At 39.3% G+C, this 17605-nt stretch overlaps 1 protein-coding gene across 2 annotated transcripts; it reads left to right on the forward strand.

Moving 5' to 3' along the window:
• Positions 1 to 238: 238 nt before the first annotated feature.
• On the forward strand, positions 239 to 16357 carry terf2ip (telomeric repeat binding factor 2, interacting protein). Of its 2 annotated transcripts, none has more exons than XM_080729108.1 (9): positions 239 to 364; positions 2390 to 2638; positions 3519 to 3649; positions 4181 to 4395; positions 5239 to 5698; positions 6247 to 6320; positions 7145 to 7546; positions 7709 to 7918; positions 14776 to 16357. In XM_080729108.1, the coding sequence occupies exons 2-9, from the start codon at positions 2406 to 2408 to the stop codon at positions 15001 to 15003; spliced, it is 1953 nt and encodes a 650-aa protein (XP_080585234.1). In that variant the 5' UTR covers positions 239 to 364; positions 2390 to 2405; the 3' UTR covers positions 15004 to 16357. The 2 variants fall into 2 exon arrangements, with proteins under 2 accessions (XP_080585234.1, XP_080585235.1); XM_080729109.1 differs by having other exon boundaries at positions 287 to 368; positions 2395 to 2638.
• The last annotated feature ends 1248 nt before the right edge of the window (positions 16358 to 17605 follow it).

A 17605-nucleotide genomic window follows, 5' to 3' on the forward strand; every position in this document is an offset into this window, starting at 1 on the left:
GTACAAATCATCTCTTATGGGGGTCCCTGACATAGCTTTTCAAATGGGGGTTTGAGAAGCACTTATAAGTTCTTAGAATAGTTTTACTGTACTCTGTCGCCATCTAATGGATGAATGGAAGTACTACAACAAGAAACACTGAGGTAAAACACCAGCAGGTGGCGCTGATGTGACAGCACTGGACAGTACAAGTAGTGCTTTGTGAACGTCGTGTCGTGAAGGCGCAGCAGGAGGGAGACGCAAAGGAAGAGGTGGAGAAACAAACAGGCATGCGCACCAAGGAAAAGGCAGCTTTCCAGTGTTTTGGTGTTTTATCGCGGGAAAACGTTAACAACAAATAATCCAGTTTTGTACGCGGTAAAAGGTGAGTTTGGTATCGTATCTGATAACAGTTTGAACGGTTCCACGATGCTGTTTACCAAAATGCTTTGAGCAGAATGTCGACAGAGGAACAAACAATAACAAATGAACATGCAGGGGGAGGCAACTCGTTTAGCATTAGCAAGTAGCTTCTAGATTCTAGAATCTAGCTTTCACAATCACAACCTTGTGTTTGGGATGACGTACGGTTAGTTAGCTAGTAGTGGAAAAAGTACTCGCATATTTTACTTAGGTAAAAGATCAATACTGCAATGTGTGTAGAAATAGGCTACTCTGTTACAAGTAGAAGTCCGTAATTCAAAATGTACTTGAGTAAAAAGTGCAAAAGTATTGGTATCAACATGTACTTAAAGGAGCTATAGTCAACTTTTTCATTGTAGGGCTGACATCCTAGTCTACAGACTAGGATGTAAACAAAGTACCGGCCCTGTAAATGTAAACAAAGGGCCAAAATGATTATTTTATCATTATTTTACGCTTTTTGTGGTCATTTTTTTATTGAAACACATATATGAAGCTTATTTTTTTTATAAAATATTTTCGAAACATTATTTTTATTTTAGCATCCGTTTTTCAAGAAAGAGTTGACTATAGCTCCTGTAAAAGTACCAAAAGTAGGAAGTAGGCCTATTCATAGTCATTATGCGTAAAGCAGAATGTCCTGTTTCACAAGTTTTCAAATGTGTAAAAATCATTTGAAAATAGCAGACCTACAAGCACACAATGCGTATTTTCAAATGGCCGAAATGTATTGGTTGAAGTAGGTATAATGTATGTTTTGTAATAATCAATCTTAAAAGTAACTAGTTTAAAAAAAATGTAAAACATTAAAAAAAAAAAAAATTGCCTCTGAGGTGGAGTAAAAGTATTGGAAATTGGAAATACTCAAGTAAAAGTACAAATACCTCAATTGTACTTAAGTAGAGTACTTGAGTAAAAGTCAGGCTTCGATTTTGCACTCACAAGACAAGACATGAAGAGAAACCACCATCCATCCATTCATTCATTCATTCACCAATGAGTCCATTCTATGATGGTGAAGTTATCTTACTAGTTATGTTATCTCTGCCAGGCTTCCCGAAAGGCTGGAAGGCAGATATTGTTTCCTCCCCTGTCTGTCCATGTCTGTGAGCAGCTAATCTCGGGCACCTCTGGACCCAGTGGACCGACTAGCCGCAATTTGCAACTGTCGATTATTATTACATTTATTGAATAATGTTGCATCTAGAGTTGCAAGTTACAACTTAAACCACTGACAACCCATGCATCCAAACAAAAGTGATATCTGATTGTATTAAACGACGTTAAACTCAACAATATTGCAGCTTTAACGGAAACTTGAATTATCCTCTTTCTATCTGCAAAGTGTTTCATAAAAATCTACCATAGACATGTTATGAGTTACTTTCTGTCAATACATTTCCGTGCTGGTGATTATTTTTCTAAGTATTGTTGGGAGTTTGGAAGAGCTTTTGGGAAATCAGTAAATCACTCAACAGTCCTGTGTACCACCTGTTTCGAAATGTCACAATGCAAGAGGCAGCAGGATGTTGCAAAAACGAAAGCTTCCTTGGAAAAATAATCACCTGTATGGAATTTTTTTGAAAAGTAGCTCATAAGTCTATGGTGGATTTTTATGAAACAAACACTTTGCAGATTGAGGATAATTCAAGCTTTCCGTACAGCTGCAATGTTAACTTGGTGAGTTGAGTTGAACATTGTTTAATACAATCAGATGGGACTTTTCTGTTTTGGATGTATGGGCTGTCAATGATTGATGTTGCAACTTTAGATTCAACATAATTATTAAAAAATATATATCTAGAGTAAGAGGTGCAAATTGCGACTATGGACCAACCAGAGTGAAACTTGGCATGCACACTCCCAGTAGGAACTAGGAACCTCCACTATATATGGCCCTGAAGAATGCACTGTAATTATTTAAATTTATGATATTACAAAACCTCTCAGCAAGGAGCTTAATGTGTCTCTATGCTGGTTCCACCAGGTAAGAGGTTCCAGCCATGTCGAAGAGGCAGGACACCGCTGGCAAACAGTCTCCCATCTCCCCAGTGCTTTTCATGACACTGGAGGGTGAACCCATGCAGTTCTTCCTGCGTCCAGGACCCACTAAGCAACAGCTCCAGCCCCAAATCAAGGCAGGGGGAGGGCTGGTGACCAAAGTCCAGGAGCCAGGAGCTATCCTGCTTGCAGACCCTGAGGAGTTTGAGTCTCTGCACCAAAATGTTTCCCATCGGTAGGTATTGGGATAAGCTCAGCATGGCTTGATCTGTCATTGGAACAGGGAGCATGTGGATCTGCTATTTTCGTTAAGCAAAACCATCATATGATTGAATATAAATCAGGCTTCAGAGCTTTCCTTGAGCAAAACAAAGTTTGTTACATTTATGTGAATTGTTAGCCTGACACTCAGCCTGAATTGACATTTTGTTTCACTCCATAAAACGACATTTTAAAGGGGTGTGGCTAGCGATTCAGGGTCTGAACCAGGCTAGTGAATTGTAGCACCAATGTTGAAATGCATCAATGTTTTTTTAGATGTTAGACATTTTACATTAGTTGTTCAGTCAGTATAATTAATCATTAACAAAATGCTGCACATAATTCGAAATACGTTGTTGTTTTCCCAAGAAGCTTGTAATTCACCTGAACTTAATGACACTTGGTGAAGTGGGTTACTATGCCTCTGAGCAATACAAGATATACGGTTTTATTTTCTATTTACACCAAATTTAGAAGAAATTTGTACCAATCCAAATGATTACTATGTATACCACCAGGGCAATAATGTAATTAGTTTGAGTTTAGTTTAGCAGTTTCTGTCTTAATAGCTTTTCATCATCATATCCTTTATTTAACTCTCATTGATATTAAAATATATTTTCCAAGAGTAATCTGGCCAAGAGAGCAGAATAACATCTTGAAATTTTACTTTTACTGTGCTGAGAATTTATCCTAACAGCAAAATGCCTAATTCCCCTGTTCCCCTGGGCCGTTTGCTGTGTGTCATTCCCGTCTCTCTCACTGATGCTGTTGAAATACAATTATTTTTTATATTCTATATTTTCTAAAACAATAAATTATACTGTAAAATGTACCATCTGCTCTCTGCCTAGGTATGTGTCCACCCAGTACATCAAGGATTGTGTCGAGAAGAACGAGCAACTGGAGGTTGAGGACTACAGGTTAAACCCTGAAATCCAGGGTCCCACCACCAGACAGAAAGCCAGAAAGCATAGCTCTGGAGGTAGTTCTTTTACAACAACCATGAATACATTGTTGATTGTTCTCACACGGCCTCAAAAGCGCCTATGCAAGCAAAACGGAAAAGAACCCATCGTGTTTGTATCAGTGAACTCAAGAAATGCATCAAAACATCTCATTGATGAACAATGAACCCAACCCTCTTGCCTGATTCATACTTGGTTGCGCTCCGTGTCGCTCACTGAAAATAGCTGATCTACAAGCTCATGTGTCATGACACGTTGTGAACATGGTAGATCTTCCATTTTCAGTGTGTAACACTGGCACACAGTTAAGTCTAAATCAGCTGTGAGTAGTTTGTCATGTGTCAACCAATCTGGCTAGCCATCGTCACGAAAAGGGACTGCCCACTTGTCCCTTTTCTGTGATCATTGACTCTGTCTCGAGAGATTGTGTGTCAACTAATCCTGCCCACATTTATTGACAAATTATCATTTACTTGTCCCAGGTCTACACACATTTTTTAAGATTATTTTTAAACTTTCTGTTATTCTTTGGCAAATAATAAATAAAGGCAGGTTACCCTACACTTCTGAGGAGGATGCGGCCATTTTAAGATACGTCGCCAAACACATGGATAGGATAGGAGGGAACCAGCTGTGGCAAGAAATGGGAAAGAAGAAGGTGACGGGTCACAGCTGGCAGTCAATGAAAGCCCACTACCAGAAGATGTTGGCTCCCAGAAATGTATCCCCAGAACAGAAGAGGACAAATGAGGCAGAGGCCAAGGTAATTGGATTTGATTCGCCTCTAATATGAGAGAGGAATCAGTTGAAGTGAATTGGAAGCAATAAGGCTATTGAAGAATCCTAAAATCATGTAGCTATTTGAATACTCTTATGAGGTGCAAAAACATCTACACCCTTGCTGACACTTACATTTTTAACTGCTACCTTCATGAAATGATCCAGATTTAAGAAACTATACAGGTGGTCTAAAGAGAAGAGTTGTTTTTCTTCAAGTGTGTGTGTGTGTGTGTGTGTGTGTGTGTGTGTGTGTGTGTGTGTGTGTGTGTGTGTGTGTGTGTGTGTGTGTGTGTGTGTGTGTGTGTGTGTGTGTGTGTGTGTGTGTGTGTGTGTGTGTGTGTGTGTGTGTGTGTGTGTGTGTGTGCGTGCATTTAAGCAACCTGAGATTGACGTTCAAAACAGGAACAGTCCATTTACCACAACATTTGGCAAAAATGGTACAACTACAATATAAGCTCACAATGCTGGCCTCTTGAAGAGGACATTTTAGTGTACAGGAAAACAATTTGGCGGCCAACAATGGACCGTGGTCAACAAAGTATATAGGCCAGGGTTTAAGTGGTTAACAACATTAAGGGCTGCGAAATTGCCGTACTTGGATCAACACAATAGATCATAATAAAATAAAAAATTAATTGCATCTGTAGTCTGCTCTCCTGTACAGTTTGTACACAAGTAATGGTGAGCCTTGCAGGTCACTGCTTCCATGATGGAAAAACTATGACCTATGTATACTTCTTGATTTCCTTGATAATTAACAGGCTACTAGGTTTGTGTTTTGGAACTGACTGAACTGAACTAAGCAGGTATTTCTAATTTTCTACAGCCTTCTGAGAGCTCTCAGTCAGGGTCTGAGGAAATGGATGTAACCAGCAGCGCGCCCCAACTGGAGCTCGTACCTGACGACAGTCCGTCTGCACCTGGCAGCCCAACTGCTCAGAAGAAGCAGGCGGCCTCCCCCACACCGGCCCAGCCTGTACGCCGATCATTACGCAGGCAGCTTGAGATTGAAGAGCTCCCTCTCCCACAGACTTCTAAAAGAATGACCAGATCATCGCTCCCTCCTCCGTCTCCCCAGAAAACCCCGGAGTCGCCTCCACCATCTAAGAAGCCTAAATCGGCAGACAAGCTCCCTCCCCCGAAAAACACTTCCACTCCCCAAAAAGAGCCATCCACAGACCAGCCTGCTGTTCAGAATGGAACATCCACAGACCAACCCAGCCCTAGAAGAGACGAGGGAGAGAGTGAAGAGATGGTGTCAGATAATTGCCAAGCTTCAACCTCAGGTAAGATATCAGCCCCATGGTTTTGCTTTGCGTTGATACTGCAAAATCAAGCAGATTCATCACACTTGAGGTTTGATGTGTGAATGAGTGAATGACACCAAACATAATGTAGACCTTTTATTAATCCCACAGGGGAAATTCTGTTTCAGCTTCACCCAGCTGATGGCTGCTCAAAATGTGCTGCTCATGACCATGGTCAGCGCTCTGAGTGTTCGGGGTTAAGTGACTTAACACTCAGGGACATTAAAATTATCTACTGGGCGGACCAGTGGGTGACCCACCCGGTTACCTTCTATTTGCCAGACGGCCTCTCAACCCACTAAGCTATGCTATGTTTTTGCCTAGTATATACTCCATTGTAAGTTGGTGTCAAGCTCACACTGTTTTACAGTGCAATGCACTGTGACCTTGTAGATCGGCTAATTCCAGCGCAGCACACTGTTGTACAACTAAGTATAAATCAGGCTTTAGTCTTTCTTTGATGCCACAGATGGAAAAGGATGTTGATCTGTAATTGTGCTCTGCTGTTCTGTTTTGTTCTGTGACAGGGCAACAGGCACAAGGAAAGAAAACGGAGCAGAGAAAGCTGGGTATCCTTGAGAGGCTAACAAAGGAGTTTGAGGTAAAACAGATTTCTCTATATACTGATTATTAAGTAAGAATATTGCATTTATATTAATAATAATGATCTGTAACTATAAACTATCCTCAGAGAATAATGTAATCCCATTGTTTGCTTTTCTTTACAACTTTTTTTTTTTTTTTCATAAATAAATGCCTTATTTTATCATTACAACTGTATAATAATAACTGTGTGGTGCAAACATTGCTGATCTATTAGCTTATGAGGTGGATTTAGTATTTTTGAACACATTTGAACAAAATAGGGACGTCTGTTTGAAAGTGGTTAGATCCGTCTGTGGGTTTTATAAATATTTAACGAACCGTATTAACAGCAGAACCTCCGCCCCCAATTTTTTGCATGGGCCTGTTATAGGAGGCGGATTTGTGCGAAACACATTTTTGGACAGGATTCCTCATGGAGAGAGCTTTGCTGCAACTTAGAACTACTCCTGCAGCAAGTGGGGGGGGGGAGATGATGATCAGAGTCACAGACGGAGAGTATAGACTTTATATAGACGTTGGATCATCATAATAATCATTGGCTATTGTCAGCTATTTTCAGTTGTCGGCCTATTTGCCTACCTATTTTCACAGTAACGAGTACTAAAGTCTTTAAACTTCCAGTAGCCCAACTGTTACGCATGCGGCCAGCCATGGGTGCGTTCAAGAGTATCAAAACGATGTATTGATTGTTTGTTTTTACATGAACAGATACTCTGTAGTATCGACGTCATGCGTTCGATATCACTAAAATCGACTTTGGTACTCAACCCTAATTGTGAGTTTTTGGTATTTAGTGTTGTTTTTGTTCCTGTCTCCCAGTCTAGTGATGACCAGACTCCGGATGCGAGTGCAAATGAGGATGAAGGGGACAGACCTAACCCCGCCGCACCTGGACCCACCCTCCAGGAGAAGAGTCAGCCCCCAGAGGACAGACCTAACCCCGCCGCACCTGGACCTACCCTCCAGGAGAAGAGTCAGCCCCCAGAGGCCGCCTGTCCTGTGGCTGTGGCCAGCGACCCTCCCACCTCCACCTCCAAGGCTCATCTCTTCATATTTGACAGTGAATCCCAGGACGGTCGGTCTCAGTCGGCTGTAGATAAAGATACAGGAACCTCCTCCTGCCCTCAGCAACCAAAGAAGGACGCTGTGGTCTCACTCACTCAGCCCCAGCTGGAAGAGGACATACGGCGGATCAGAGCATTGATGAAGCAGACCAATCAGGTAAGAGCAGCCTTTTTTCATATTATGACAATCTGGCTTTTACCTTCTGTATTGTGTCTTTATAGACAGTGTGAAACTGGTTTTGAGATTATTATTTTCACATATTTTATCTCTCCTTTCTCTCTGTCACTCTCTCTCTCCTCTACCCTCACCCTCTTGCAGGACTTGCAGAGTGTAACGAAGGCTCTGCTGAGGGCCAGTGGAGATTTTTCGGTTGCCCGGTCCCTCCTTTTGACCCCCTCCTCTGTCCCGGGACCCCTTTGGAATCGCCCAGACGACAATTTCCTGCGGTCAGGCGACCTTGTGGTCCGCGAACGACTCCAAGACAAATATGGAGAGGAGGCCGTGGCCAAAAGACTGCTCTTCCTTGAGGTAGAATGATGGAGACGAATGGAGGAGGTTAAGACAAATGGCCTGCCAATCTAGTCTTAACGTGCATAAGTACCTTCTTTTACTTAAAGCACAACTTTGTTTTTTTACAACAAGGGTTCATATATTTAGATTGTAATTAGAGAAAAGAAAAGATGAGTGTTAAAATGTTTTAATTTACTGCTTTCTATAGTTTTAGCGATTTTAGTATTTTGATTTCAGTGGGTGGGGCGCATGCGTAAAAGTGGCTAAATATGTCTTTTTAGACACAATGCCGGCAATTTATTTGTTACTATTTACGCCGGCCCCCATAAGTCACATCTGCCCATGAAAGATTGGGAATGGGCTTATTGTGTCTAAAAATACATATTTAGCCACTTGCACGCATGGCCCCAAACTGGGGGCATGCATGCAAATCAAAATCACTAAAACGATAGAAGGATAGAAGGAAATTAAAACATTTTAACACTCATCTTTTTTCTCTAATGACTATCTAAAATATGAACCCTTGTTGTAAAAAAAATAAGTTGTCCTTTAAAGGAGTAGTTTACCCAAAAACAATCTTTATTTTCTATCAATCACACACCCCATGAAGCATTGAATTGATGGACATTCTTTTTGTTTTTGTCACATTCCTAAGCCAGTTGGACTCTTCAAGTCTCATCGGTCATCAAATTATTGGCTTAGGAATGTGACAAAAACTAAAAGATTCTCCATCAATTCAATTCTTCATGAGGTGTGTGATTGATAGAAAATAAGGTTAACAAAGAGGCTGTAAAACAGCCAAAAAGGCACGCACATCTAAAGCCATATAGGCTGGGTGCTGGACTAATAAACGGTGTACAAATAAGAGTTCCCACACCAATTTTATGCTCCCAAAGAGTCCGTTTACAAACGTGTCAAGCCTCACAGCTGGTTGAAGGTTGGGAGGTCTGAACTTATCTGAAGAAGAGCTGTGAGGCTCGAAACGTAACCTACTCTTTGGGAGCAGAACATTGGTGTTCTGAATCTTATTTTCTTAATTGATAGAAAATAAGTAATTGTTTGGGGTAACTACTCCTTTAACAGGTAATGTTAAATGGGCATAATTACATTGTTTTACTTAACAGGTAATGTCAAATAGCATGCCGGTAAGCACCTTGTTTTACTTAACTGTTAATGTTAAAGGTCTCAGTGACGCCCACAGGCAAATGGGTTTGCTTTCATTGCAGCAGAAAAAGCCTTGTAACACAGTGAGAAAAATAACCTGCCATGGCTCACTGGAGTGGATTTTTCAGTTAAAACCTTTTAATACATGTTTGAAGGACCATGATTGATAGATACTTTTATGTTTTGTCAAAACAGCATGTCATGAGACCTTAAAAATGTACTGTTGTGTAGTTTCAAACAGTTATTGTTAATCTTTGGGATGGGGTTTGGTCACTGCCTTGGTTCCCCATGCTAAAACTTAAAATTAACACCAGGACAAAGTCAAGTTTCTCTATAGGCCCCTTTCTGGGCCCGCCCCTTCCGCTTCCGCCACGTGACCGGCAGACATGATGGAGTCACTCAGAATGTAAACAAACGGGCCACCCACCCTGCTAACAATGGACGCGCTGAGCCATCTCACGCTCCCCGAGAGGCAACGATATGACGACAAAATCAAATTAATCGGCGTCGATCCATACAAAATTAGCAAGAGCGAGTCTAGTGCGAACAAGGGAGGGGCGTTCTGTGTACTTCTATTCCGGTTCGTCCACAGAGTCAGACACAGTGTTGTGTTGACATTTTCTCCGTTAGATAACAATGCTTTCTTTTCACTTTTTTCTACTTTTATCACTTGTCAAAAGACGTTTTATTTGGATGCTTCATCTTTTTACTGTTCATTTTTTTTGTTAGTGTTGTCATCGGTTTTTATTTATAAAGGGAAACAAGATATGTATGCTACAGTCTTCACACAGCAGAGCAGACAGAGAGAGGTAAGATAACGCTATTATTATCATAAAATACAGCAATCTATCTAATAAAACGTTTGTTAAATGTGCTTAGCAGTAGTGTCTTTTAGGGTTTGGGCCGGGGTCTTTGTTTAATATTAACGCTAGCCTCATTAGCATCTTAGCTCCGTCTATAATAGGTTACATCATCAGACTGCCTCGTGCACACTACAGATATATAGTTGAACGTTTAGCTTGGTAATTCAATGTTATCTCTATGGAGCATCTGAGCATCTCCTGCATCTTAAAGCTGGTTTCCATTGAGATTACATTGAATTACCAAGCAAAACGTTCAACTATATATCTGTAGTGTGCACGAGGCATTAGGGGTATGTAACTGTACAACTATATATCTGTAGTGTGCACGAGGCATTAGGGGTATAACTGTACAACTATATATCTGTAGAGTGCACGAGGCATTGGGGGTATGTAACTGTACAAAGCATTTGGTTCCATATGTGTACACTCTACTAACGTATGATTTTACAATATAAATTGGGGTCTCAGAGATACAAATGCTATTAAATGGGGGTCAGTAATGGATGTCAAACTGGGGGTCCTTGAAATTAATTTGTCATCATCATGTTTGTTCCCCCCTATAGACTCGTTTATAGAACTTTAATTTTTAACTAAAATATGAACAACCTCGTTTCCTGACAACCATAGGCTGCTAAAGACCCATTTAAGTCATATTTCACAACAAAGTATAAAGTTAAATAACTAAATTGTTCAGTGGAAAAAAATAACACTTTCTTTCTTACCCTTTCAGGTCATCACAGTCTGCAATCAAGGTCTGCAATAATGTCCATCAATAAGAAGAATTGTAATTCATTATGCTGCTATATATGTTTTCAGCTTTAATGTATTCCCATAGAAGTATAATATTCTGTACTACTAACCATGTTCATCATTTTCGATTAAAACACATGAATCATGACATGTTTACGTCTTGTGAATTATATCAGCTTTATTCAAATGCATTCAGACAATACAGGCAATATCATTTCACAGGCAATTAGCCTTTTATTTAGGAAAACAATAGAATGTAGTCTTGTATCAGCTTTATTCAAATGTATTCAGACAATACAAGCAATATCATTTCACATGCAATTGGCCTTTTATTTAGGAAAACAATAGAATGTAGAGTATTGTATTTTGGGGGGATTTTGTTTGCATATTGTAAATCAAATTGAATAAGGTTCTGAATAATGTAGGCATAGCTATAGAATAGGCAAAGACAAATGTGTGTTGTGAATAGAATCAATAGTTTCCTTCCCAATAAAGTACAGGGGTGTGAGTTTTCCTGAACCAAACAGTCGTCAACCTCCCTCACCACGAAGGACCACAGAAAGTTTGTTGTTCCTTCTTGGAGCTCTTTCAAGAGGTTGAATTCTCAAATCTGATTGCTGCTACATCCTGCCATCGGAAACCCTGATCGGCTGATGTGGTCCATGTCATCGCAGTTCCTGAAAGAAAAATAATTGTACCCAAGACTATGTATATTATTAAATGTATTTTTATGTATGGTAAGAACAGATATTTACTGTTATTATAGCTATCATTTTACAATGTTAATGAAACTGGACTTAGTCAAAAGTAAAGTTGTTTATAACATGTACTGTAGACTATTTTTACTTAGTAAAATCTTCCATTTTAATTTAATTAAAGAATACATTTAACCAAATGGACCTGTACAGGTCTACACTCAGATTGAAATTAACATTGAGGATTTTTACTCTACTTGTACAGATTGTTTGGTCCCCATATACTCGTTTGATAATCACCAAATTAATAAGAGGTAATAAGAATTGACTTGTATTATCCCACATTCCCACTGGACCCCATTTAGGCCAGTGACCCCATAAGAGAAATGTTATACGGCTCTAGCAGTGATTCCCAACCATTTTAATTTCAAGGACCCCCAGTTTGACATCCATTAGGCTACTGACCCCCATTTAATAGCATTTGTATCTCTGAGACCCCAATTTATATTGTAAAATCATACGTTAGCATAACTCAGAGTGTACACATGGAACCAAATGATTTGTACAGTTAAATACCCCCAATGCCTCGTGCACACTACAGATATATAGTTGTACAGTTACATACCCCTAATGCCTCGTGCACACTACAGATATATAGTTGTACAGTTACATACCCCTAATGCCTCGTGCACACTACAGATATATAGTTGAACGTTTTGCTTGGTAATTCAATGTAATCTCAATGGAAACCAGCTTTAAGATGCAGGAGATGCTCAGATGCTCCATAGAGATAACATTGAATTACCAAGCTAAACGTTCAACTATATATCTGTAGTGTGCACGAGGCATTAGGGTCCATTTGGTTCCTAACTATAATTCAGCTGGGGACCCCCTGGAACTCCCTGGGGGTCCCCGGACCCCACTTAGAGAACCAGCAGTCTGATGATGTAACCTATTATAGACGGAGCTAAGATGCTAATGAGGCTAGCGTTAATATTAAACAAAGACCCCGGCCCAAACCCTAAAAGACACTACTGCTAAGCACATTTAACAAACGTTTTATTAGATAGATTGCTGTATTTTATGATAATAATAGCGTTATCTTACCTCTCTCTGTCTGCTCTGCTGTGTGAAGACTGTAGCATACATATCTTGTTTCCCTTTATAAATAAAAACCGATGACAACACTAACAAAAAAAATGAACAGTAAAAAGATGAAGCATCCAAATAAAACGTCTTTTGACAAGTGATAAAAGTAGAAAAAAGTGAAAAGAAAGCATTGTTATCTAACGGAGAAAATGTCAACACAACACTGTGTCTGACTCTGTGGACGAACCGGAATAGAAGTACACAGAACGCCTCTGCGCGCCCGCCCCTCCCTTGTTCGCACTAGACTCGCTCTTGCTAATTTTGTATGGATCGACGCCGATTAATTTGATTTTGTCGTCATATCGTTGCCTCTCGGGGAGCGTGAGATGGCTCAGCGCGTCCATTGTTAGCAGGGTGGGTGGCCCGTTTGTTTACATTCTGAGTGACTCCATCATGTCTGCCGGTCACGTGGCGGAAGCGGAAGGGGCGGGCCCAGAAAGGGGCCTATTGAGATCCCATGCGGGAATGTTTATGAACATGTGGATGTTGAAATATTTCAAAAATAAAAGATATATATTTTGTGTATAAAAAATATTGAGTAGTTTTTATTTGATAGATTATAGATATGTTTATTTTAACTAGTTAAACCCTACATACTTAGTTGACTGAGGTCACCCAGGATACTTTATAAGTGTACAGTATAAGACTAAGCTCTGCAACTTGTTGACCCAATGCCCAATGTAATGAGGATTACAAATGTTTTTGGCTGACTGGTTGACGATGTCCTTTTTTATTGTTAATGCCTCACTACCAGGGCAGGAAATTCAGGGAGGCCATGGCCGCCGTTGCTCCTCAGTTTGGCCTTGTGCCCCTCAAACCAATGGCATGACCCGAGGCCACAGTGGGCCCCAGCTGACTACCACTTTCTCCTCTGTCTCTTTCTGGTCAATATAGACAGTAGACACCGCTGTCTCTTTCTTGTCATGTAGACACCAGTGTTTTCTTTTTTTTTTGAGATTCTGAAATCTTAACTCTCCAAAGTCCCCAAAGCAATCCAGTGACTTTGATTGGTGCAGGGCTGAGCATGGATCATATTGTAAATACCTTCATTTATCTATTTCACTGCAGATTAGGTTATCATCCCTAACCCTTAAATTCAACAAATCTTTTCAATTGACTAAAATCTTGTTTTATTTGATGGCCTTCCTGACCTGGCATTTGGCCTTTGTGCCCTCAAAAAATAGACAACACCAAAGGCCAAGTGGCCTTGCCCCCAAAATTACGAAATTCCAGGCCTGCTTACTACACTGGAATCTTTCCCACAGATCTCAAAGATGCATTACATTAGCAGTGTTAAAAAACAGAAACTGCCCTGGTCGGAGTGGTTAACCTTAAAACTGACACTTATAAAGTTTCTGTTTTGGTACTTCTTGGCCTTAGTGTAGACTTCTACACAGTAGACCACAACATTCTTCTTCATCGACTTGGAACACTGTGTAGGCCTTAAAGGAATAGTTATAAACTGGTTGTCATCTTATCTCACTGGAAGGTCTTTTTCTGTTTCAGTTGGCAACTTTGAATCAGACAAGGTAGGCATATGGAGTACCCCAAGGCTTGATTCTTGGTCTGCTTTAGTTCAATCTTATGCCGATCTTAAAGCGCAAAGACACTTTGAGGTTTGGATTGTGACTTGCCTTGTCATGATGTAACTAGTCCAATTCGCGACATTACACATTTGATTCGAAAATATGAAACCAAAAAATAGTATCTCATTGACTTCCATTGTAAGTCACTCATTTGGCACAAACACCAACAAAGCTGAGTCTGAATAGATAACATCACAACATGCTTTCATTTCTCGTAGAATAATTAAATGTAATGCACTCTTTGCTGGACTGACAATCTGATGTTAATAAACCTCAGCTTGTTCAGAATACTTCTACCAGAGTTTGAACTAAAACCAGAAAGTTAAAGTATCTAAACTCTCTAAACTTAGAATAAACTATAAATCAGGTTATGGTGCTTTCAGTCACTACTCACTATAGTCCCACTCTATGGACTTGAACAAAGGTCTGCTACAAAGGCTAAAAAAAACATTTTTTACAAGTTTTAGCTAGGTTTGAAGTGCATAGTTATATATAATTATCTTTTCTATGTATTTGTTTTTTCCATCTGTAATGGTATTTTCTGTTTTATTTTAAAGCACATTGAGTATGCTTTTCATATGAAATGTACTATATACATTTTTTTAACTCTCTCTCTCTCTCTCTCTCTCTCTCTCTCTCTCTCTCTTTTCTCTCCTACCCTCTTGCAGGAGTTGAGGAGCTTATCTAAGACTCTGCTGAAGGTCAGTGAAGACCTTGCTGTTGCTTGGTCTCTCCTCTTGACTCCCTCCTCTGTCCTGGGACCTTTTTGGAGTCGCTGGACTTGCTACGACGACAGTTTCCTGCGTTCAGGCGACATTGTGGTCCGCGAACGACTCCAGGACAAATTTGGAGAGGAGGCCGTGGCCAAAAGACTGCTCTTCCTTGAGGTAGAATGATCAAGGCGAACAGAGGTGGTTAAGAAAAGCTAGACAACGTGTTTATTATGGCCTGCCAATCTATCCTTAATGTGCATAAATGCCTTGTTTCATTTGACAGCTAATGATAGATGTACTGTACTGTTATTAGGGCTGGGAGATTTTACTTTAAATCGGTATCGCAGTTATTTCAAATCTTTGCCTTGATTATGATTGAGTGATTATTAAAGAATCTGTGAGAAATAAGCTGTATAAGAAAACGAATATATATTTAAAAAACCTTACTTCTCGTTATGTCCGTTATTGGTGCTAAATATACTGTAGGTTTGGATGTATTTTCTGTTAATTTCCCTGCCCTAACTGTTCAAACGATGATTGTTAATCAGTTGGAGGGGTTCTCTTTTGGTTCGTCATGCTAAAACCTATTGTAATTCACTTTGGGGCCCTAGGACAACACTCCAGTTGCTCAATTGAGATCCCATGATGAAATGTTTATGAAAGGTAACTATCCTTCTAGGCTGGAAATCACCATTCCACTGTAAATCAGACCTTTGGTTGAAAGAGGCGATGTTATACCCAAACCTTTAGAAAGTCAAATATGCCTTTCTATGGTCCCGTAGTAACTTACCTTAATTACCTGAGAGAACTTCCTGTTGCCTTATAGGGCTTTAACTCTCACATTTGGTATTCCCCTCCTGCCCAGCACACCACTCTTCTTTCACTCATTAACATTTTAACTGTTTTATCTTACTTCTCAGCCTTACATTTCTTCTATAAGTATTTATTTTCTTTATTTTCTTTCACTCATTAACATTAACTGTTTTATCTTACTTCTCAGCCTTACATTTCTTCTATAAGTATTTATTTTCTTTCACTGTTTTATCTTACTTCTCAGCCTTACATTTCTTCTATAAGTATTTATTTTCTTTATTTTCTTTCACTCATTAACATTAACTGTTTTATCTTACTTCTCAGCCTTACATTTCTTCTATAAGTATTTATTTTCTTTATTTTGCATATGCCTGTATGGTGAAGTAAGAAGCTAATGTTCGGGGGCATGATAGTGCAGTTGGTAGCGCTTGAGCCCTCGCAGCTAGAATGTCCTGGGTTCGATTCCCAGGATTTAATTAGACAATTGACACTGGCTGAAAAAAATGGGTTACAAAAAATCATGGGATAACATTTTAGATTAAAAAAATAAAATAAGCCAATGTTCCAAGTGAGAGGGCAAAGAAGGGTAGGGGATTGTCTTGTTTTGTATGTAATGCTCGCATCAATTTACAGTAAATCATACATTTTCCCATGTTTTAGATCTGTTGAGTGTAAAGCCCTGTTCCTGTCTGTCTGTTTGTCTGTACGTACTCTGTACTACTCTCTGCCTAAGAAGAACCCCTTCTAAAATGAAAAATTAAAATTGAATGGTTTTGCATGTTATATTGTTGAAATACTGTGTAAAAATAAAATCTTTTTTTATATAAAACATTGAAGATGTTATAAGATGTGTTCATTTTAAATCGAGGAAGGAACAGTTACAATTCTTAACAAGGACAGGTGTACGACTATAACATGCAAAATATGTCCTGATTATTTACTGTTATTTTCCACATTCTCTAGGAAATGTAAAGCAGGGAAGAGAGATGGCTTGAGACAACTTTCATCCTTCAATTAATAATTCAGGAGTTATGTACAACAATGTTAATCAATAATTTAGCTTCTTGACCTTGGCCTCTGAATACTTCATATGTCAGATATTGATGAGATTTCATACCGTATGAAGTTTCATGGCCTTGTGTTGTGATTTGATGATATAAATTCAGTCATTGTGCACACAGTGTCATACTGTAAACAAGATGGCCTCATAATTGTTTCACAATTGCTTGTGGCTCAACTAAATTGCAAGAAACCTGAAGTACAGCTGAGGGTTTGTCAATATGCGATATAAATGGGTTTAGCCGAAATCTCTCTCTCACACTCACACACACACACACACACACACACACACACACACACACACACACACACACACACACACTGCTGTATTCTTTGCCTTTAATAGGAAAGCAAATCATCTTTTTCAACTTTTCTCATTTGTACCAGTAACAATATGTATTTTAAATAACATTTAAATATAGCAGAAAACACATTAGTTAAATAATACAATTTTCCATCAGCTTTAGTTTACCAACTGGAGTAGGATTAAAAAGAAAAAGCGTGATGACCTTGGTTTTATCCAATCCACCATTTTATTTAATTTGACCCAAATACCAACTGTACATTATTTTTGAAACGACATAACCCAACCCCCATGAATACAATGTATGAATAGCTTACACAAAAGGATGATGTCACAATTGTAAAGAGATATGTACTGAAATATACACGGTCAAATCATATACTTAAAGTTTAAAAGAATAATTCAGTAATGAATTCAGACAATTATGGCCACATTTACAGATATTGCTGTCTCTTTCTATTGTGTTTATGAGATCGCAAGCAAATCCCTGCTGTCAGATAAAAACAAGACAGTCTGATAATGGCATGGCATCTTGTGCAATCAGTAGCGATGGATAGCAAAGTTTCTAGGTTTGCAGTCTGTGAAGGAAGCACCCATGATGATGTGCTA

This window comes from Nannobrachium achirus (genome assembly GCF_963921795.1).
Source record: "Nannobrachium achirus genome assembly, chromosome: 6".
NCBI lineage: Eukaryota > Metazoa > Chordata > Actinopteri > Myctophiformes > Myctophidae > Nannobrachium > Nannobrachium achirus.